The sequence below is a fragment of the Oreochromis aureus genome, linkage group 14 (genome assembly GCF_013358895.1).
Source record: "Oreochromis aureus strain Israel breed Guangdong linkage group 14, ZZ_aureus, whole genome shotgun sequence".
In the NCBI taxonomy this organism is placed as follows: domain Eukaryota; kingdom Metazoa; phylum Chordata; class Actinopteri; order Cichliformes; family Cichlidae; genus Oreochromis; species Oreochromis aureus.
Window position 1 is genome coordinate 30985633 of NC_052955.1, and position 22195 is coordinate 31007827.

The following is a 22195-nucleotide window of genomic DNA, read 5'->3' on the forward strand; positions in this document are numbered from 1 at the left end:
AAGTGCTTAGATGAAACCAAAATCTCTTTCTTTGGCATCAACTCTACTGTGTTTGGATGGCGGTGAAACCAGTATGCTTTGAGTCTGTTTTCATGCTAAGGGTACAGGATGACTTCTCTACATTAACAGGCCAAGTCTTGGATGAGAATCTCTTTTCCTTAGCCACAATACTGAAGATGCTTTGTGAATGGGTCTTGCAGAATGATAATGACCCCAAACACACTTCCAAGACAATCAATGAGTTGTGAAATAGGACACATATTCATGGAGTGGCCTAACCCATCTCTAGATCAAAATTCCTATGTGTGTAAACCTGGTGACGAATTACAAGAAACGTCTTACCGCTGCCCTTGCCAACAAAGGCTTCTCCACCAAGAACTAAGTAATTTATTATTTTATTTGGGGATCAAATCAGTCTTTGATTGATATTCTGTCTCTCCCTTAAAATTAAATTACCATAAAAATTAGAGACAATTCATTTATTTGGAAATGAGCAAACTTAAGCAGAGGATCAAATAACCTCTCCCTCCTCTGTAGTCTTACATTGAAGAGGTCATCACTTCCCACAAATATGTTATATTTAGGGAGAGAGGTTTGGGACTTTCTGCTCAGGCTGATGTATGTGTATGTGTATATATATATATATATATATATATATATATATATATATATATATATATATATATATATATATATAGATATTTAAATATACTTAAGGCATAATATAAACTTAGTCCAGTCACTTTTATAAAGGAAAACTTGTCTCAACGTCACTTGCGACTGAAAAACAGTAAAAAAAAATAATTTGATGTTTTTCCAGTTGTAATTGTGTTTTCATTCTAATGCAAGTCCTAACATAACCTTCACTTGACATTATCTGAAATAATGAAAAGTTTGCTAACTAGCAAAACATGCAGTCCTACTACTTTGTTGAATTTCCAACTGTTAAAACAATACAAAAAACACCAGTCTAGAGTATATTAAATCAGATGTTAAAGCCTTACAGTGTTTTCACTGATGACATGTAGTTAATGATATTTTTTAGCAATTAAATTGATCATACTTGCATTTTGAATTTAGTATTTTAACAAACTATTCCAACTGGAGCGCATGACAAAAATAGTATTAGAATATGTGTTTATACTTTACAATGCTAAAATACTTGTCCTGTTGCTAATAACTTAATAGGTGACAATGAGAAACCACACTTCTAGCACTTTCCACACTTCCAGCACTGTGAAAGTGAAGAAAAAGGCACTGTGAAAAATCCCTGACTTTTTGAAACTAGAAGTCACTGGGAGGGGCTTTCGGGAGTTCTAACAGCAGTCACAGAAACCACTCTTTTACATGATTAGAGCTGTGCCTGCTAATGTGTCATTATCCAGTCCACTGAGATTGCTGAAAGAGTTGTTAAAATAGAGATTTTAACATTTAATGAACAGTTGAATGGATTCTTTTTCTTTTACCTTAAAGTGCTTTTTTCAGTTGACTGTAACATATTACTACTGAATCCCAAAAGGTTGATTCAGTTCATCTGGACGTAGTGTTTTAGGTGGGAGAAACGTTTCGTCACTCATCATAGTGACTTCTTCAGTCTCAGCTGACTGCATAATTCCCCAACCTTATAAAGTACATTGCAAAATGACTGAAACTAGCACCACTGAATGAACAATGGGTTGGGAGGTCAGTTACTTGATCATTAATATGCAGATGATCATGACCACTGAACTACTGATCAAAGTCCATTGATCAAAGACTTGGTACCAATGAGTGCCATTCACAGAGAGTTGGGGAATGGCTGCAATCACAGCATTGTAAGGTGGCGAAATGTTTCTCCCACTGAAAACGCTACACACAGAGGAACAGAATCAACCTTCTGGGATTTACTTACCTGGATTATTGAGCGTGCATCAAGACATATTACTACTGAAGTAACTGTCTTAAGAAGGCTTCTCATTGCAATATGTTACAACAGTCATCTGGGAATCCTCACGCTAATATGCTTTACCTGAATTCTTGAAAGATCAGTGTTTTTGTGAATGTGGGATTCTCTAATATGTAGGCGATATTTTGACACATCTTATTACCTCAATAAACAGACTGAGGGATCTGGTTGGGATGTTCAGGTCTGTTTATAGTGGTTTTCATCCCACATGTCTGGTAGGAGTTTTAGTGTGACTGAATCTAGAGAACTATGTGGAGTCCCTCAAGACTCCATGCTGGGACCTATTTTGTTTTTAATATATAGTCTTCGTTAGACCACATAATACAGCAGTTTAGTGATGTGTCTTATCATCTTTTCTCCGATGATATTCAGTTATTCTGCTCTTTTAAGCCTTCCGAGGTTCACAAACTGGTCGCTCTGATTAATTGCTTTACAAACGTCAAGCAATAGTAGAATAACAACTACTTAAAGCTAAACCCAGATAAAACTGAAACTTTGATTATCACATCGAACAGTGCAATAGCTGACATTAAAGACCAACTGGGTGATCTAGGTCTATCGCAAAAGCATAGCTTCCAAAATGTAGATGTTATTTTTGATTAAGCTTTTTCCCTGGAGCATAACTTAAAACAGGTTAAGTTAGTAGTAGCAAACTTTTTCCATTTGTGGAACATCTCAAAGCTTAGATAAATAGTGTCAACTCGTGCTTTTGTCTCTACAAGATTGGACTATTGTAATGATCTTTTTACTTGGCTACACAAGAAAGGGCTTGCTAGTCTCCAGGTTGTCCAAATCTCTACCATGAGACTACTGACTCAATGTAACAGAGGAACTCATATAACCCCTGTTTTAAAGTCCACTAAAACCTTTAAGTGGTCCTCCACACCCACTTCAGAACTCGAGGAGACCGATCCTTCCAAGTTGTTGCACCCAGACTGTGGAATGCACTGTCTCTATTTCTAGTTTGGACTCTGTGGAGACTTTTAAAAAGCAGCTAAAGACATTTTTATTTCACAAAGCTTTTAATTAGACCAGATCTTAAATGCTTTTGTGATGCATTTATGCTTGTGTTGTGTTTTGTTTTCTATTGTATTACTTTTCTTGTGAAGCACTTTGTGACATTTGTCAGTGAAATGTGCAATATAAATAAACTTCACTTATTTTCTGACTTACTTACTCATTAGACAAAGGAAGATGCCTGATGGATAGAGGAGACATGGCTGGTTCTGTCCAAGAAACACAAAGAATAAAGACAAAAAAGAAGACAAGAGGAAACTTAAGTTTTAGCAGCATATTTGTTTTATTAAAGCAGTGGGTTCCAAAAACAATCTTTATCTTTTTTTTCTTTTTTAAGTGTTTCTCTCATTCTAACTACAATGAATTTAAAGATGAAAAAATATGGATTGGACTCATAATACCTCACCATGCATATGTATGAAGGCATTTGAATTATGTAATTTAGTATTGGCACAATATCGTTTGGAGAAAGATGCAGAAGGTGAAGAATGTCAAAGTCTCCCTAAGTCAAAGCACTGATGTAATAATAATGGAATAGATGGAATAATGGAATAGACACTCAAAGTGCTTTACAATTCCACTATTCATTCACTCTCACATTCACACACTGGTGGAGGCAAGCTCCAGCTGTAGCCACAGCTGCCCTGGGGCAGACTGACAGAAGCAAGGCTGCCATATCGCGCCATCGGCCCCTTTGACCAACACCAGTAGGCGGTAGGGTGAAGTGTCTTGCCCAAGGACACAACGACCAGGACAGACAGAGCTGGGGATCGAACCGGCGACCTTTCGGTTACAAGATGAGCTTCCCAAGAGAAGTACAAGACAAATGGTCGATAAGAAATTTCGTATTCATTCTATCATGATTTTAAACACCAGGTCAGCGTTTAAAATTTCAACATGGTTTAAATAATTTTTTTCTAGAAAGAAAAATATTTGCAAAATAAATGGCATAATAGATAAATTATAAGCCAAACAATATGTTTCCTGTTCAAATGAATGCATGTCTGCAGATTTAGATGGATTATTCATTAAATGAAGCTGGGTGCCCGAGTTCTCCTGATTGAAAAACACATCCAGGGGAGAAGAAAAAGTACTGGAGGAACACACCAACACATTCACATTGTGCTTGTTCATGTTAATAGATGATATTCCACTGAGATACCACATGCTGTTTTTTCTGTTTTATAAGATCTTAAGTAATGTGCTAAAAAGAAAAGAAACAAAAAAAGCTGCCACGGCAAAAAAACAACAACATAATGTTAAAACCTACAACTAAATTGATTTTGCACATAATCCCAGTGTCCCAATCTAAAGGCAAATGTGTTGAGCTCATTTTTTATAATCAGCTTGGAGCACAAATATAATCAGATATATAATTAGATATATAAATATATGAACAGAATTTGTTAAACAAAAAAAACCCCTCTGAAGTTTCTTCAGATATGTTTCTTTTGTATAATGACCATAGATCAGCAACAAGATAACTCCTTGTTTGAGGAAACCAGGGGGGTGTAGGCAATCAGATAAGCCTTCTAATCAACAAGCTTAAAAAGCTGACCACTCAGTTGCTTGCTGGGTGGTGGCAATGATTTTCAATTAGCTTAATTATAGTGTGCACTGAATAACAAGTTGGTGATAAACAGTAAAGTTTGACGTGTGATACAGAGTTATTTGTTTCAGCACTGAACCAACACTACAACAAGGGTCCATACAACAGACAGCAGAACTTTTAGAATTTTTTTTTAACTTCAGATGTTAATCACTTAATCAGCATTAATCTGTGGAAAACATAGTCCTTTTCCATGTCTATATGGATATGATAGTAGGTAGCATAAAAGTCAGGCAATAAATCCTCATAATAATGTTTACAGTCCACAAGAGAACAGGTCAGAAGCTCAGGGTATTAGCAAAAACCCCCAGAAACTGTTGCTTATAGATCAACCACTTATATATAGAGACTTCTGTTCATTAAGACTTCTCCCAGGCTCTTAAGTGTAAGACAAATGTCTTTATTCACAGCAAAAGCTGAGCTATTGTTTCTCACAAACAAAAATAATTTCAAGTGGGATTATAATTTTAATGCTTTGTTCTGCAATTATAGGTCAACAGGTGAGAGAAGCTTCTGCTAATGTTTTTTATGGTCTTGAAGATGCAATTAGAGTTTAATGTGTTATTCTTTTGCAATTACTTTCCTTATGAGAATTAAATTTTTCGTGATGAGTCACACTGTGCTGCTCTTGACTTTCTGTATCATAATGGTCTGTTGCTGCTGGTACAATAAAACATTAAGAAGAACATTCATGTGTGATATAAAACAGAGACATGTTTACCACAGAGTAGATGTACCTGTGCACATACAATGTGCCAGATGTTTTTTGCACCATTGATCACAAGCTGCGTGCTTTTCCCATCAGGCATGTTGGGGAATGTTTGGATTATCGTGTTTTGCAAAATCATTCTCATGCTGACAGCTTTGCTGTGTTCAACTCCACTGAGCTGCTGACTTAAGCTTGCTTTCACTCTAGTGTAATGAAACATCAAAACTTTACTAGACGTGGTTAAACAAAACTATGAGTTTTAGTCCAAATGAACAAGAATGTATATGTGGGAATGTAATATTAATGGTAAATAACATAGAGTATGCACAGTGTGAGAACACAGGAACAGTTTACTCAAGGATATGAAGAAACTTCAAACGAAAAAGACAACTGATAGATTGACACCACAACATACTGCTTCATATCCATCCGCTTATCCTTTTTTAGGGTCACAGGGGGCACTGGAGCCTTTCCCAGCTGTCATAGGGCGAGAGGCCGGGTACGCCAGACAGACAACCAATCGCACATTCATTCCAGCATTCACACCTATGGGCAATTTAGGTTGCTCAATTAACCTATCCCCACTAACTGCATGTCTTTGGCCTGTGGGAGGAAGGCATGCAAACACGGGGAGAACATGCAAACACAGACAGACCCCGGCCTGGTGGGGGAATTGAACTCAGGACCTTCTTCCTGTGAGACCACCGTGCCACCATGCTGCCATCTGCAAAGACTCTGTCCTTGCAGAATTTAAAAAATTCACATTTAGACCTGATTTTACATTTAACTTTTCCAAATGTTGGAGAAAAACAATATAAATAGTGATAGTGAAGAAGATAAGAAGATTGTGAGCTTTTAATGACAGTGGCAGGTATTAGAGAAGCAGAGGTTCATTGACCTCACATATGTAACCCAGATCTGTTAAACCACAGTCAAACTCTTCTCACTTTCTCTTCTATTCTTTGTTCTGTTTTCTGTAGAAATTGTGTATGCTTCTTCACTTGTAAATGCTGTTCATTAAAAACAAATGTACATAAATGTGTCTGTAGTGTCCACAATCTAGACTCCCCACCACTGTTAAACACTAAAGTACAAATTCCTGGGAACAGACAATATTATTCTTGCCTTTTTTGCGCATCCTTTTTAAGGCTCAAATTGTCAAGATTTATAAAAAAGATTAAATAATAATAGTAAAATTGATAAAATAGTTAGCCTGATTAATTAAAAATAAAATCTATAAAACCAACATTCGCTAAGTTTAACTCTGTAAAGGAAACATGCATTCACATGTACAGGTTGCAAACATTAATGTCGTCTCTCTTAGCTGATCTGTAGTGACAGCTTGCTGTAAGCTTCTTGTTGTTGGTGGGTATAAACAGCAGAAAGAAAAGAGATCCTATATGAAACTGCTCATGGCAAAGTTTATGGATTTATGCATTGTTTTCTGCACGATGCCTACTGATAAATAATGCAGTGCAGAGTGATAAGAGTTTTATTCCCACCCTCAAGCTCTTTTTTTTCTTCCCTCCTCTGGTTAATCCAGCCAACCTGCCACATGATAGACTGTTGTAATATGTAATGCAGCTACTGAAAATCCACTTAAACCAAGTGTCTGGGTAAGGTGTTCGGCCACCACGTGCCACCTGAACACTGTTTAGTGCTCATTTTGTGCTTTGATGACGATAGTGGAGAGGGCTGTATAACACATCAGTGCAAAATTCTATTTAACTGGGTTGAACTTTGGTGATTGTCAACGCTAAAGTTCACGATTTGCATCATTGTCATGCTTGTTAAACCACTCACCTCTGAGGTTGAGGCCATAGTTAGCCTGAAAGATGACACTCCCATCAGGATAGAAATGTTCATTGACAGGATAACGTTGATAACTCTCATTGGATTTGGAAATATTTTCTATTGCAGCTTGTTAGTAATAACATGAAAATAGCAAGTTATTACCACTTAATTAATAATATCCAAGTAATTATCATATATCAATAGCTCTTGATATAGTATTATATGAGTAACAGTATGATAACCTAATAATAAATGGGTAATAAATATGCATTAACATTTTGATATATTGAGTTGTGGTAGTAAACTCTTAATAAAAAGGTAATATTTGCTGATGCTTTAAAATATTAGGATACTGTTATCATATTATGATGATGGAATTAATACTACCAAATAGCATTTTTAATTTTTCTTAGTTTGTAGGTAACAATGTAAATATCATGTTTAATATTGGGCCTTAATGACTGAAAACATGGAAGTTCCTATCTAACCCATCAAAGGTAACTTAAATAAATCTGATTACCTTAAAAGATATGCATTAGTTTACATGCAATAACTCGGGATGAGGGATTTAAAATACAAAATTACAAGGTTCTGCTACATTTCATTGTAATATTTCTTACAACTGAAATCTTAGCACCAGAAAATGTGTCTGTATTTCCTGGATATGAATGGTATAATCATGACTCTATGGCTACTTAATATTACACCACTGGTAAGTAAATCATTTTTTATACAGCTTTAAGGTGTGAATGATGGTTTAAGGTTAAATCATCATAACTCACAAACAAACAACACTTATTGATGTGCAAAGACAAGACGCTTTTGCTCTGTGTACTGTGATCACGCCTCAATACCTATGAAGTGAAATAAAAACAATTTTTTACAATATACTTTAGGATCATATACTTTAAGTTAAGTAAGATGAGCTTACTTGTTTTTTTACTAATAAAGCAATTTATCTAAAAGTGAATTACAGTGGTCATCTATGTGATGAAGGGAATCCAATGAGAAAGGGAAAAAACTTCCAGCAATTATTAAAGCATGAAAATCAAAATTTGTGATTCAATTTTAGAAGCTTGCATAAAGGCTGTTTATATCTTGAACTACTAATGAAACCATTCCAGCTATGGGAAACTGGCCTTATTAAGCTTACCCAGTTTCTGAATATTAAATACCTCACATTCCAAAGGCAACACGGCAAGTGTGATACCAGTGCATCTCAAAATATACCAGAATTTAATTTAAAATACCTCTTTATTTTGATTTGATTTAAAAAGATACACTTTTAAAATTTTTCTATATATACGTTACATGTAATGTGAAATATTTCAAGCTGCTTGTTTTAATTGTGTGGCTCTTAAGATTGGAAAGTCTATATCTCAGATATTTCACTTAAAGTTTGGGTAAATTAAAATCCAACGTCAGTTTCAGTACATTCAGTACATGTAACCACAATCACGGAGAAGACAGCTGATTTGATTTTTGTTGATTATCAAAACCCTCCACAACGAGGACAAGCCACAGAATGTCATTCTTGAAAAGGCTGTCTGTTTAAAGAGTGCTCTATTGAAGCATGCTGCATTAATGCAGTAATTCATAGCCAATAGACCCAGTTGTGTGTGTGTCTCTTACACATTTCCTGTTAGCCTACTGCGAGGTGCAAGTTATCACATAATTCCATCTGTAAATAATTTTCCAAATAAAGATGAATTCATTTTGGAGTGACTGTAAAGTCCTAGTGTTGGACACCAGTCTAAGATTAGTTATGTATCCTAATTGCTGAAGTGAACTTAGGCATTCCATAAGGCAATCTGGGAGAACTATAATAATTTCAGTCATTTGTGACAGTTTCTGTAATGATGAGAATGATGAGAATTTCTCAAACTCGGCTTTATGAAAATTTGTAAACATCAGATGACTGACATGTTGTTGTTCAGACAACTTTACAAAGACGAACCCTCACACCAAAATCCCATGGTTCAGATTCAACTGGCTATTTAACTATCTTCTCACCTAGTCTGCCTGATTAATAAAGTGGCACTGCAGCTCTTGGATAACTATCAGCAGAGAAATATGCAACGTCATCTCAAAGATTCTGGGTTTAAATCTTCCTAAGGCTTTCTGTGTTTGTATATTCTTTCTATGCCTATGCACTTCAGGTTTTTTGTGGGCACCATGGTTTCTCTTTCATACATCGGTGACATGCTAGATGCTAGATGAACTGGCAAGGCAGGTATATGTAACTCTCACTCTGTCCTTTCTAAGTTTAAGAACCCCGGTGGGAACTGAAGTGGTGTCTCAGATTGCTTTCATCTTGGTTGGTTTCCTGCTGGTTGTATTTTGTTTATGCCAGCTGTCTTTAGCCCACGCCCCTGTCTGTTGGTCCTTTACAGGCCTGACACTCAGCAACGAAAGAGGCTCAGTCTGGCTGTTTGGCTTGACGGTAGGGATAATGATCACATGCATAGACATGCTATGCATCAGTGGCTGTTAGGCCACACTCTGTTCCTGAGTGCACTATGACCTTTTGCACTGGGAGGTTGCAATTGTATGTAGACATTAAACTGGATTGTGTACTCATGTAAGAGAGAGAGCTGAATATGTGTGATTATGAAATATACAACATATATGGTAACCAGTGTGCACTGTTTAATTCAGATATGTTGATCATCTAATCTCACACAAGTAATTAGACTCCACCCACACGCATCATGTGAAACTTTTTCAAAGGCCAAAGAGAAATTACTCGATGCTTTTTGAGAGAAAGTAGTCTTTCTGGCGATTATTCTTCCATCAAATAAACAATTATTATTCATTCAACACTCACACATTACTCCGCTGACTGAAGAAGTGGTTAGAAATGGTTATGATTTTCCCAAAATGCTGCACCAAGTGCATGAATTCTAGAACATCTGGTAGTCATTAGAAAAGCAACCAAACCAGTTCATCTATGTCTACTCATCAGTCTCTCTTATTAGTGTCACGATGATAACACAGTGATAATATAGAAGATTAACCCTCCACATCCCAATAGAAGAATATTGGAATATTTCAGATAGCTGATAATTCCAAAAGAAAGGGAAATATAGGTTGATGGATTTAGAGCTTAAAATTTCATCCTCTATACCTGAGTCAGTCATGTGTAAGATATCACATGACTCCCTACCAGAGGTGTGGACTCGAGTCACATGACTTGGACTCGAGTCAGACTCGAGTCATTAATTTTATGACTTTAGACTTGACTTGAAAAAAGGTTGTAAGACTTGGACTTTTACACCAGTGACTTGGGACTTGAATTGGACTTGAACCTGTTTACTTGAAAAGACTTGATATTTTACCCAAATCTAAAATTTAACATACATACTATATAAAAAGTGCGGACCATTAATTCACTTTATTCATTCATTCATTCTTACCACACTCCGTATGTATGTGAGCGTGGGCTGTAGCACAGCCAATCAAATTAACCAGATTTGAAAAAAACAAGAACAAAAACGCTCGAGCCAAAAATGCTTCCAAGAGTTATTTCTTTCGGGTACATAAACTACGAAGTAGTCAACAAAAAACGAAATGCAATATGCAAAACATGCAAGAAGAGAATCACAGACGGAGATGGAACAACTTCCAACTTTGTCCGACATTTGAAGTTGCATAAAGAACGGTAGGTGGTGCTTTTTTTTTTTTTTTGCTACGATGAGACAGCTGACTTAGCTAACTTCATCTTATTAGCAAATGTTCTTCGGGCTACGTTGATGATACTGTTTGGCTTTAACAGGTATGACATGTTTGTCATGCTATTTTAAATCCGGTCCTGCAAGCGCATCCAAGAATAACATGCAACTTGTTAGCTCAGAATTGTCGGTGAATGGTGAGCAGGGTCCGTTTCAGAAAGTGGGTTCTGTAGCTGTACTCAGTCTCTCTCCGTCTCCTCCCCATCATTAACCCCGTAGATTTAACCCAGTTTAGACTGACAAATATTTATTTTACCATCACATCACAATTCAAAATCATTGTGTTTAATTTGCAATTAGTGTATGGTCGTGTTTAACTTTTGCATGTCTGAGCCAGGGAAATTTTTTTTTTTTGGTTAAAAAATCTGGCCCACCTTAGTGTGTAATTGAGTAGTCCTGCTATACATGGCCTTTTTCTTCTGTCATTTATGTCAATACATCAAATAAAATACTTGGATCTTATATTATTAGCTGTTGTTTATTTGCAAAGGTTATTCTCAACAGGGATGCTAGACAAAAACGGCGTTTTCTACAGACAGCCTAGCATACGCTCTCCACTTGCGAGTGAAAAAAAGAAAAGAAAAACACCCTTCCCTATTGGTGTTAGAGTTTACCATGTCAGCCAATCAAAAAAAATGATAAGGCAACATGTGACATTTGGTTGTTTAGGAGAAGGGAAGTTTTAGGAGTGACACCCGCGACGGAAAGCGGGCGAGCAAAAGAAAGAGAGAGAGTGTTTTCATATGTGAGACATTAGTGACGTTTAGCGTGTTTGGAGGCTGTAGTTAGTTTGTTGTGTAGTTATTGTTTTGTATTGTGTGTCGGTTAGACTGTTGAATTTCATATTTGATCTAAAAAGCTGTCAAAGGCAGATTCCAGTGTAAACGCTGTCTCCACATAGAAAACTGGACTGTTGCACCTCCAGTTGTCAGACCTGCAGGGTTTAGGCCTGTGGTGTTCTCCTCTGTCTTATACTGAACACAAACTACATTTTTGGACTGGCACAAATAATTTGTGTGCCTTCTTATTTGATGCAGCACACCTGATTGTTCTGTAAATAGATTTAAATGGTTATATAAAAAACGCCTGAGGCCTTGGCTGCATTTTTAGGTAAATAGTACCATATAACTTTGTTGTTTGCAAAACTTGTGCATAATTTTTAGAAATGTACAATTTCTATTTGCATTTCAAGTTATAAAAATTATGATTCGTTAAACATGTAAAAAATATAACTTTTTCTACTCGGATTCTGAATTTTTGTCTGAATTTAGATCAACTGTGCTAATATAGTATACCAAAATGAAAAAAATAACTCAAATTTCAGATATTTGAGGTTGTGCTGTAAATAATGATACCAAACAAGGCAAGAAAAACATATTTTAAAGGTGAAATATAGAGGTAAAATCAAAAGTAGTCAAGAACGGCCAATTATACCGGGACCCCAGAGGGTTAAAAAAAAAAGACTTGAAAGGACTTGAAATTCAAAGTTTCGGACTTGGGACTTGACTTGAAAGTTGTCTGTCTTGACTTGCGACTTGACCCTGACTTGCTTGACTTTACTTGAGACTTGACTTGTGACTTGAGGATAAAGACTTGAGACTTACTTGAGACTTGCAAAACAATGACTTGGTCCCACCTCTGCTCCCTACAGTATGTGCAAAGCACTTTGGCGACAGTGGGAAGGAAAAACTGCCTTTTAACAGGAAGAAACCTCCGGCAGAACCAGGTTCAGGAAGGGGCAGCCATCTGCTGACACCAGTTTGGAGTGAGGAACTAATGTTTAAATGCAGTGGTGTATAAAAATATATGAAGTAGATCACAACAGGCTGTGTTGTTTTGAACTTAAAATCACTCACACTGGTATTCTTAAAACTAAAATCTTAATTATGCTAAATATTATGGAGATACTGCTCTTTGGAGTGTATCAGCATAGCCATGGGTCTATTTTTACTCCTATTCTGAACAAACATTCTCCTGCTGCTTGTTACTCCAGCATAATCTCGCTGTCACTATGAATCCACCTTCAGTCCATTTCAGTTTGCAGGATGGAGGCACTTTGATGTTGTGGTTTGTGAACGTGGAAAGAAGCTAATTGTGATTCAAGCTGCGGTTCCTGTTTTAGAGAAAATAGACTCTCAGCAGTCAGAGCACATAAGAATATTGTTATGTATTCTCTCTCTGTTTATCCTTTCCTCTTCTTCCATTCCTGTCTTTTCAGTTAAGTACCTGTGCTTAAGTGTCCATTTTCTGGGTATCAAGTGCTAACACGTTCTGAGTCTTCAGACACAATGATGCCATCCATTACTCTTTCTAATGCAATCTGTTGTAACCTATTGTAAATCAGCAGGCCAGATACAGTTCTGCTGATCAAATGGAAGAAGTTGCTCCAGCGCTGTGCATCTTTGCACACTTGTATGCAGGTTAGTGAGAGATGAGACGTGAATGAGAAACAGTTCCAGAGCTTTGTATTAATAATGTCCCTGACTAGTCAGTATTAGTAGCAGGTTGGTGATTAAATTGACAAACACAATGAGAAACAAACTTGTGACAGACATTTAATCTAACATTAATATAACTGACTTTAGTTTCTCTTCAGAAAGTAATGTAATCAATGCACAATCCCTATAGCCATACTCTCGGAGCATGACTGTGGTTTCATCGGAGTGTGTAACTTTGAGGTTTCCTCATAATCCGCAATAGATGAAACACGTTCACATTTACATTCACAAGGGTGGGTTTATTCTCTGGGTAGCTACTGCAACAAAGTTTCAAAATGTCTCTTTATTTGAAGACCACAATTTCACAGCAATTTCAAAACTCATATAACAAGACTATTTTGACTTTCCCTCAAAAAGCTACACATTTTAAGCTCTGACCAAGATATCTCTCTCTATATATATCTATCCATCCATCCATCCATACACACGTGTTCAAGTAGTTTTTGCAATGTCACAACCTGGCTCGTAAGACCATGATAATGGGATGGATATACTTTTCAGCAGTTTAAGGAAGTAGTTTATTAAGCAAACTTAAATACAAAGTTAATGAGGTGTGCAAATTAGTAAGGTCACTTGTGTAGGTTGTGCATGGGTGTAAAAATGTGTGTGGGAGGGAGTTCTGGTATATTTAAAAAAAGCCTCAAAGCCAACCAGCGATATTTAGACAAGAGGACGGAAGCTGGATGTCATGTTGATGGTTTTCTGGTAGACTTAGAGTGCAGACTTGCAAATGCAAAGTTCAGTGCATTTATTTACAGTGAATGACTCAATAAAAAATGACAACAGAAAGACTTTGCATTTAGTGGTTAGCTGAAGCTCCTAAACAGACAGATCTACAACTTCCCAGTCACAGTCATGAGACATCTCCAGTTTAAACAGATCCTCAATCCTTCTTTGCACTAGATCACTCTCACAGTATTACTCACACCCAGGGCTAGACATCATGTGCAGAATGGAACAGAAGGTTAGTTGCAGTGTCTCTTGCCAAAGTGGACACAAATGCAAACATTTGGAAGCCAATTCCACTAAATGTTTTTAGCTTTTAGCTAACAATCCAAAATGGATGGCTTCCTCCAGCTTAAGTAGGAAACAGCTGATCACACAATCACCCACAGGTGAGGTAATCAGCCCGGGTGCTGACAGGCAGGAGCTGGAGGGAGACCCACCTCTAAAACACAAGTTGTGAGATGTGCACACAAACAGATACACAGCGAGAGAAAACAAGAGTGAGAGATGGATCGAGAGCAGCGGGTCGGCTGGGAGGATGGAGGAATATGATACTGAATGCAGAAAAAAGAGGCGGCAAAACGAGACGTGCAGTCAGTCCTAGCATTACATTTATTTTCTTCTAGCTGGTTCAATGATTTAAGAACATGCTCTCACACATTTGTTGGGTGGAACCTATATTATTTATTTAAGAGTTGCTTTGTGCCACAAATATAATTTCAATTAACGTATCAGCAGGTAATGATTTAAAATGTCAAAATTTATTTATGAGTCAAATTGTGTGAACAAGACTTCGTCATAGTATTATTATATAATAACACACAACATCAGCCTTTGGCTAAATCATTTTTGTATTGCATTGTGACATTTTCACAATGCAATGTTTAGTACCATCTAGAAAACAATATGGCTTTCCAAATGTTACAGCCCTAGAAGGACTCTGTGCCCCTGTGGGCGTGTCTATCTCTCTATCCTGCTGAATGGAACTGCCCTTGGCAGCTGACTCCAATCAGCAATTACTGTAGGCACAAGTGCCTCAGGCCAGTGAAAAGAGAGCTGCAGTGCCAGAGAGCCTTTGTCCTTGCATCATGTGAGCTGTCTGGTTGTCTGTGACCACTTTTTCTTTGATCCCATACACATGTTAGATTTTGTTACATTTATTTATTTTAGGTAGTTTATCAGCTGGAATTTCTGGGGATTAGCATGCCTGTTACAGTGATGTGAACGCCTAACTTATTGATCAATGCAATCTTTATGCACTCTCTGTCTATCTTGCTGATTAATATGCAAAGGGCCCTTTTTTACCGCCCAAGGATCCATCTATTTGTAGATCAGTTCAGTAAATCTGATTTCCATTGTTGCTGTCCTTGACACAAATGCCATCATGCTGAAGACTTGAATAAAATTGGTGATATCTCGATATAAGACCGACAAATTCACCCAATAAATGCTGTCTTTCTTTCTTTTCTGTCACTTTAGTTCCCAGCCTCAAAGAAAATCTGTTAAGGGCTAGAGATCATTTAAATGTTCACGTTTTAATTAAAATGGGTTAATGTTTTAATTAAAATATCGCTTTCAATTCTAAGGTTTTCTATGGAGACATAATAAAAAGGGAAAGACAAGAAAATAACCTCAAATGAAAAATACAACCTCAGATAAACAACAGCAGATGACATATTATATTGTGTCATTGTTTATTAAACAAAAACTTAGCAAAAATGCAAATGCAATGTGTGAAAATTTTAGAACACGCCTGATTCTCTAGCTTGTAGAAAGACCTCTAGCAGTAACTTGAAGTACCTTGAAGATTTCTGTGTGACTCTCAGTATCATTCATCATTGTGGGAGAATTTTAGCTTGCTTTTCTTTAAGATGTTCAGCTACATTCAGTTCAGTTCTTGATGTCTGTGGGCATTCCTTTATGCACAGCTTTCTTAAGGTCCAGCCATAGCATTTTAGCTTTGTAATCCGAACTAGGCCATTGATTCTTTTCTTTTTGAGACATTTTGTTGTAGATTTGCTGCTGTGCTTTGGATCATTGTCCTGTTGCATGGTCCAGTTTATACCAAGCTTTAGATTTTGCAAAGATGGCCTCATATTTGACTTTTTTGGTATATAGAGGGGAATTTTTAGTCGACTGAATAACTGCAAAGTGCCCAGGTAGATCCTATGGTTGCAAAACAAGACCAAATCATCATCCCTCCACCTGCTTGACAGTTGGTATGAGGTGTTTGTCCAATATGCCATGTTTGCTTTTGTTAAATATACCTCTGTGCATTCTGACCAAACATCTTTTCTTTGGTCTCAAAAGGACAGAAGTCTTGTGGTTTGCTCAGATGTACATTTGCTAACCTAAGCCATGTTCTTTCTGGAGAGAAGCTTTTTGCCTGACAACCCTTCCAACTTGTTCAGTCATTTTTTAAATTGTACTGTCATGAATTTCAACATGCTAACGGAGACCTGTAGAGTGTGAGATTTAGCTCTTAGGTTTGTTTGGATCACTTCATAGAATTTACACACAAACAGTCTAAACTGAGGGGCAGGGGGTGAATTCCCAGTGGAATTTCTTTGTGATGGTTCTGAAGCGCTGTTACAGTTTTTCTCAGTTGCTTTGGTGCATTTCTCACAACAGAATTGATCTCTGCACCACTACTAAGGCTCTTCACAAAACAATTAGTGCAAACTACAAAACATGGTGGATAACTTGCAAAAGTGAGTCACTTCATCAAAAAGAAAAGTCAGTTGTTCAAAATAAGTAATCAATGCTTCAAAAGCAAGTCCCTTAATCAAAACAGATAATGTATCCATCAAAAGCAAGTACTTATATCAAAGTGTCTGGGCTGTCACAATTACAAGTCAGTACACCAGCACCTTTGGTCACAAAATCAAATGGTTTGAACATGTTCTCATTGTGATGGATTTCTTTGTAGCATGCTGTCCAGACTTGACATGTCATTGGGAAGCACCTGCATGGCATGTTGAAAACCATAAATTGTAAAGGAAACTCAAGACACTTCATATGCACTCTTGATAATATTCAGTTGAAACTGTGCACAGCATTGTGCAACTGGGGAAATACAATAAATCAAATATTTTACAGCAAACATAAACTCACTTAGACAGTAAACCTTACTGCAGTAGTTATGAAACAAAAAACCCCCTGAAAAACAGACACTGCTGCATATCAATCATTGATATCTAGACGCTCCCGTCTGTCTGCCCACATATTTGCATCAACATCACAGCGAATGTCAGCTCTATCGATGCATCGGGGAAAGTATCTTCTGGAGTGTCGAATCCACCCTCTGCAGGACTCTGCTGTGATGTCATCACAAGCTGCATCCATAGCTTCTAGCAGGGTCATTTGGGTATGTGGATGCCTGTCATATACCTTCCACCTCCAGGAAGAGAAAAACTCCTCAATTGGATTTAGGAATGGAGTGTAAGGAGGAAGAAACTCCATAAGCATCCTGTCGTGTGCTGCAAACCACTGCCTGACTACAGCAGAGTGATGGAAGCTAACATTATCCCAAACCACTACATACATTGTCCGATTGTCACCAGGATCATCCCTTTCATTTTGTGGGATTAGGTCCCTATAAAGAGCGTCCAGAAAAGCCAACAGGTGTTGTGTATTGTATGCACCAATACGAGGAATATGGGTGTGAACGCCATTTCCTGAGATTGCTGCACACATTGTAATATTTCCTCCTCGTTGGCCTGGGACATCAATGGTGGCTCTTTCTCCAATGTGATTTCGTCCACGCCGTCTGCCTTTTGCGAGATTGAATCCCGCTTCGTCAAGATATACAAACGTGTGCAGGGGTTCCCTGGCCTCCAATTCCAGGATACGCTATACGAAGGATGAGAATAAAAAGTCTGTAATGGTGCATTTGGCACAACAGATTGTACAGTGTGGATTGTAAATAGGATTACAGTAACATGCATAAATGTAAGTGCAGTACATGGCCTAAACTTTTACAGTAAACAGAGGTACATATGCAAACATGTTTTACCTGTACATACTGGTGACGGAGCTCCTTCACTCGATCACTGTTCCGTTCAAATGGTACTTTGTACAATTGCTTCATGGACATTTCATTCCGTCTGAGGACTCTGTCTATGGTGGAAATTGATATTGACTGAATATTTCCGAAGATGGTGTCATCTTCTACGACAGTTCTTTGTATTTCTCTCAGTCTCAAAGCGTTGTTTGCAGCCACCATTGCACAAATTCTTTCCTCTCGCTGCGGAGTCAAAAGTGGACCTCTTCCACCTCTTCTAGGTTGTCTGGCAGTCCTTTTTGAGATGCAGATGAAAAAACAAACATAAATAAGCGCAAACATTCTTACAGTAATTGTTACAGGACTATCATTCAAAACTCCTTTCTTTACAGCATTACTGTATTGTACCACAGCACACTATGCCACACCTGGGCCAAGTCTGCGCTTCAGTTACAGTACGTCTATATGTAAAGATCTATAAGGTCATGTCCGAATGCAAGTCTCCTGTATGACTATGAAAGTGCAGAGCAAATTAGTTTGTGCTGAATAACTACATTACAGTATGCTCACCTGTTTTCCCGACGAAATGTCTGAATAATAGAACTTACAGTAGTTCTCCCAACATTTGGCTGCACCCTTCGACCAGCCTCGGCCATTGTGAGGCCATGGTTTATCACATGATCCACAAGTGTTGCCCTGATTTTGTCAGGAACGTGTCTATGTGATTGGCCTCTTCTTACCCGGTTTTGTCCTCGTCCTCCACCGATCTTCACCCCTCTTCCACAAGGCTGACGTTCCATGTTTGGCAGTTTTGTAGATTCAGTATGCACCTCATGCCAATCCTGTCTGTTGGTTTACATTATATATATACTTGTAGAGTAGGGGATACTGTAATGCGATTCACCTGTGACTGGGTAGAAGAGGCTTTTCATTGGTTGCAAGTAAGCGTAACACACACCAATTTTCATTAGTGTGAGATAAGGTTCACCTGAGAAAAGTAATTTATGGAGATTTTCATGGAAACTCCTTAAAAATAGGGTTTTCAAAATGGGTGTACAAATTGTTTGACAAGATGTTCAACAATTGTGAGTGCACTGACACAAGCAATGACATGAAGACTATTAGTTGTATGGACAATGACTATTCAGCCGGTACAAGTATAAATAATTGTGACATTCATGATAGAAGCAAGGAGATAGTGATGAATAGCAAGTCAAAAGTGACCATTCTTTAGATATTTGTACTTACTCAACTGCTTCATGTCCAAAGGCATTTGCCTTTGGACGAAATGAACATGAAACCGCCACAAGGTTGTGCCAAAACGACTACATGTTGTGGAGGTTGAACTAACTATTGTGCAAAGTTTAATTCTGTTGTGAGAAATGCACCAAAGCAACTGAGAAAAACTGTAATAGTCATTAACTTGCATTTCCACAGCAATTATCAGTATTGTGAAAAAAAGCACTATTTTTTGTGCAGCAACTAGCAGAAGTTTCTGCTATTTTTTGTTGTTGTTGAGTCAGTTCCAGTTAAAATGGGAATTTGCCTGGGCCAAGTCAATAGTTTTCTTTTATAAGCACAAATATATGAAGCATAATTTTCCACCACATTTCATTTTGGTTTTTTAAACAACCCACAATGTTTTTCTTACCTCTGCAGTCCAGAATGAGATGTTCAGACGGCTGCCTGCTTGTTATTGTAATTTTGCTTTTCCACTGTGCTTTGTTTAAAAAAACTAAGGAATAAATGTTCCTGAAAAGTTTTCTGAACGACTAAGACGGAGTTATTATCCTTCTGTTGACCACTGAGCTTACAAATGCACAGTAAAACAACAGAGTTGCAACATTCAGATTTTAGTCACAAGGAATTAGAAAAATTATGGATAGGGTATACAGAAAGGCACAGTGTATGTTTGACCAACAGCCACGTCTCTATGGGAAGCAGCAGGCTCATTTTTCTGACTGTAACAGAAACCTGATTTTTCTTATGTAGTTGATTAATTAAACTTGTGTTGTTTTCAACTCTGTGCACATTATGTTGAACACAGTCCTGTCTCTTGTGAGTCTACAATACAAATGAGTAGCTTAAAACAAGAGGTGAATATAAATTAATACGATCTACAATGAGGTCTAGTTTTCTAGGCCCACAGAGGGAAACAGTGAAAAACAAATGGTTATGAGTATAGTACAAGGAAAAATAACAGCACCGCCTTTGTATGTTTAATTTAAAAGTGACAAACCACTGATGACTTACTGGTTCATTTCTGCCTTGTTACATAAACTGCGCTGGGTCTTCTTGCATAAGCAGCTTCTTTTTAATAAGCTGCTTAAAATGGTAGATATACTGGAGTAGAGAGTTAGAGGTGATTAATCAGTGTCGGGTCTAGTGTTGCTTCAATAAAATAAAAATAAAAAATCACAAATACCGCACAACTGGATGATGTCGTTTTTTTACAGTCAGTTACACCGGGGAAATTACAAGGCTAATATGAATGGGGTTTTCATCACCAACCTAAAAGATAAAAAACAAGACCAGAAATATCTCTGCATCTTAAGAAAGGCAGCTAGTTTGAAGAAAAAAAAAGAGAGAAGCCATGCACACCTCCTACTTTTCTCATGAGAGCTAGAGAGATTTGTTTCCTACCTCAAAGATGTTTCATCATTCTGCTTGAGACAGACTCCATCCTCAGTTTAACGGTGCCTGGTTTAATATCGACAGGCTCCATGAAAAACAAAAACACTCACCGTCATGCTTCCCACGTCTAAACCTGTACTCCTCTTACAGATGGACGACATATCTCATGTCATCTTTTACTTGAGTATGTGATGCATTGATGAATACACTCAAAAAGGGCCACTTTGCAGTAAATGTACACATTGCTTTAAAATAACTATTAATATCTGTATCTTTTATAATAGTTGACTTTCTGTCTGTCCACAGTGTTTCCAGTCAGAAACACCTAATGGACCTTAAAGCCACATAGTTGATGATAATATTGTTAATAATGTTTATATTACATACATTAAGCTCCCAGCAGTATTTATGTGCTGTACTGGTATATGTCAAACACCAACAAATGTCCTCCTCTTGGACATTCTCTCAAACCTGCAAATGGATTGCACTTGATCAACGATGACCAGAGGTGGCAAAAGTACAGAATGGCTTTACTTAAGTAAAAGTACAGATACCTGTATTTAAAAAGTACTCCAGTAAAAGCTGAAGTACTGAAGCAACTCCTTTACCCTAGGAAAAGTGAAAAAGTACAAGCTTTGAAATGTACTCAAAGTAAGATTTTAGTTGTAGCTCCTTGAAGAAATTCTACCAATCCTTTTTTGTACAAAGGAACTGAACTTTGTGCTATGTTATTATAATAATCAAATTTTATCACGTGAAAATACAAATATTCCTCAAATCTAAATTCTAATTCGAATGAAAGTGCTTAGTTTCAATCTAAAAAATAACTACTTTTTGTTGCCTACATGGTAGAGGGTGACTTTGCCTCCACATCTAAACATTAAAATAAGTACAGTCAGGGGTTACAGTGGGATTCAGCAGTTTGGAGAACCCTAAGATCTGTGCAGTGGCTCTGCATAGAGAAAAGAATCACAACTCACAATCATTTCTAATGTCAGCTTCAGAAGATTTCCTTTGTGTACAGGCTGTGATCAGCTGATCTGTGGATTTACACAACTGAATTCAACAAGATGTAAGCGGTTTCACAAGCTGTCCTGGCTGATGTCCATCCCCTACACTGATGTACATCCCCTATACTATCTTTATATTAGAAAGTATATAGTTGGTTTAATGTTGAAATTCAGTGAACGACTCTAAGCATCATCAGTAACCTACATCTGACCACGAGTGCCACAGTCACTGTGCACCAGTCCAACTCAGTGCTTTGCTGTGAATTCACCGCAGCACTGCAAACTAACCTGTTTATCTTGGACTAAGCCACCCAGTATTTTCATGCAACATTTGAATAACCCAAAGTTAGTATAGCTCAGTTTGTTTTGCCCAAAGATTTACAATATGAAAATACATAATTTATCAAAACACATCATGTACAAACTCAACACATGATTGATGTATACATGTATAAATGATGAAACTACATGCGAGCTTTAAATTTGCAGTTCATCAAGCATCACTGAGCAGCCCTTCTC

General features: G+C 37.4%; 2 protein-coding genes across 2 annotated transcripts in view; one reads left to right on the plus strand and one right to left on the minus strand.

Annotated features, from left to right (window-relative positions):
- Positions 1-22195, plus strand: part of LOC116328960 (limbic system associated membrane protein) — a 1233629-nt gene that overhangs the window by 538960 nt on the left and 672474 nt on the right. The gene's annotated exons all lie outside the window — the stretch shown is intronic.
- LOC120443638 lies at positions 17195-18261 on the minus strand. The gene is made up of 2 exons (XM_039622697.1): positions 18045-18261; positions 17195-17881 (listed from the first exon to the last, which is right to left on the minus strand). Exons 1-2 carry the CDS (start codon positions 18252-18254, stop codon positions 17213-17215), a joined length of 879 nt encoding a protein of 292 aa, XP_039478631.1. The 5' UTR covers positions 18255-18261; the 3' UTR covers positions 17195-17212.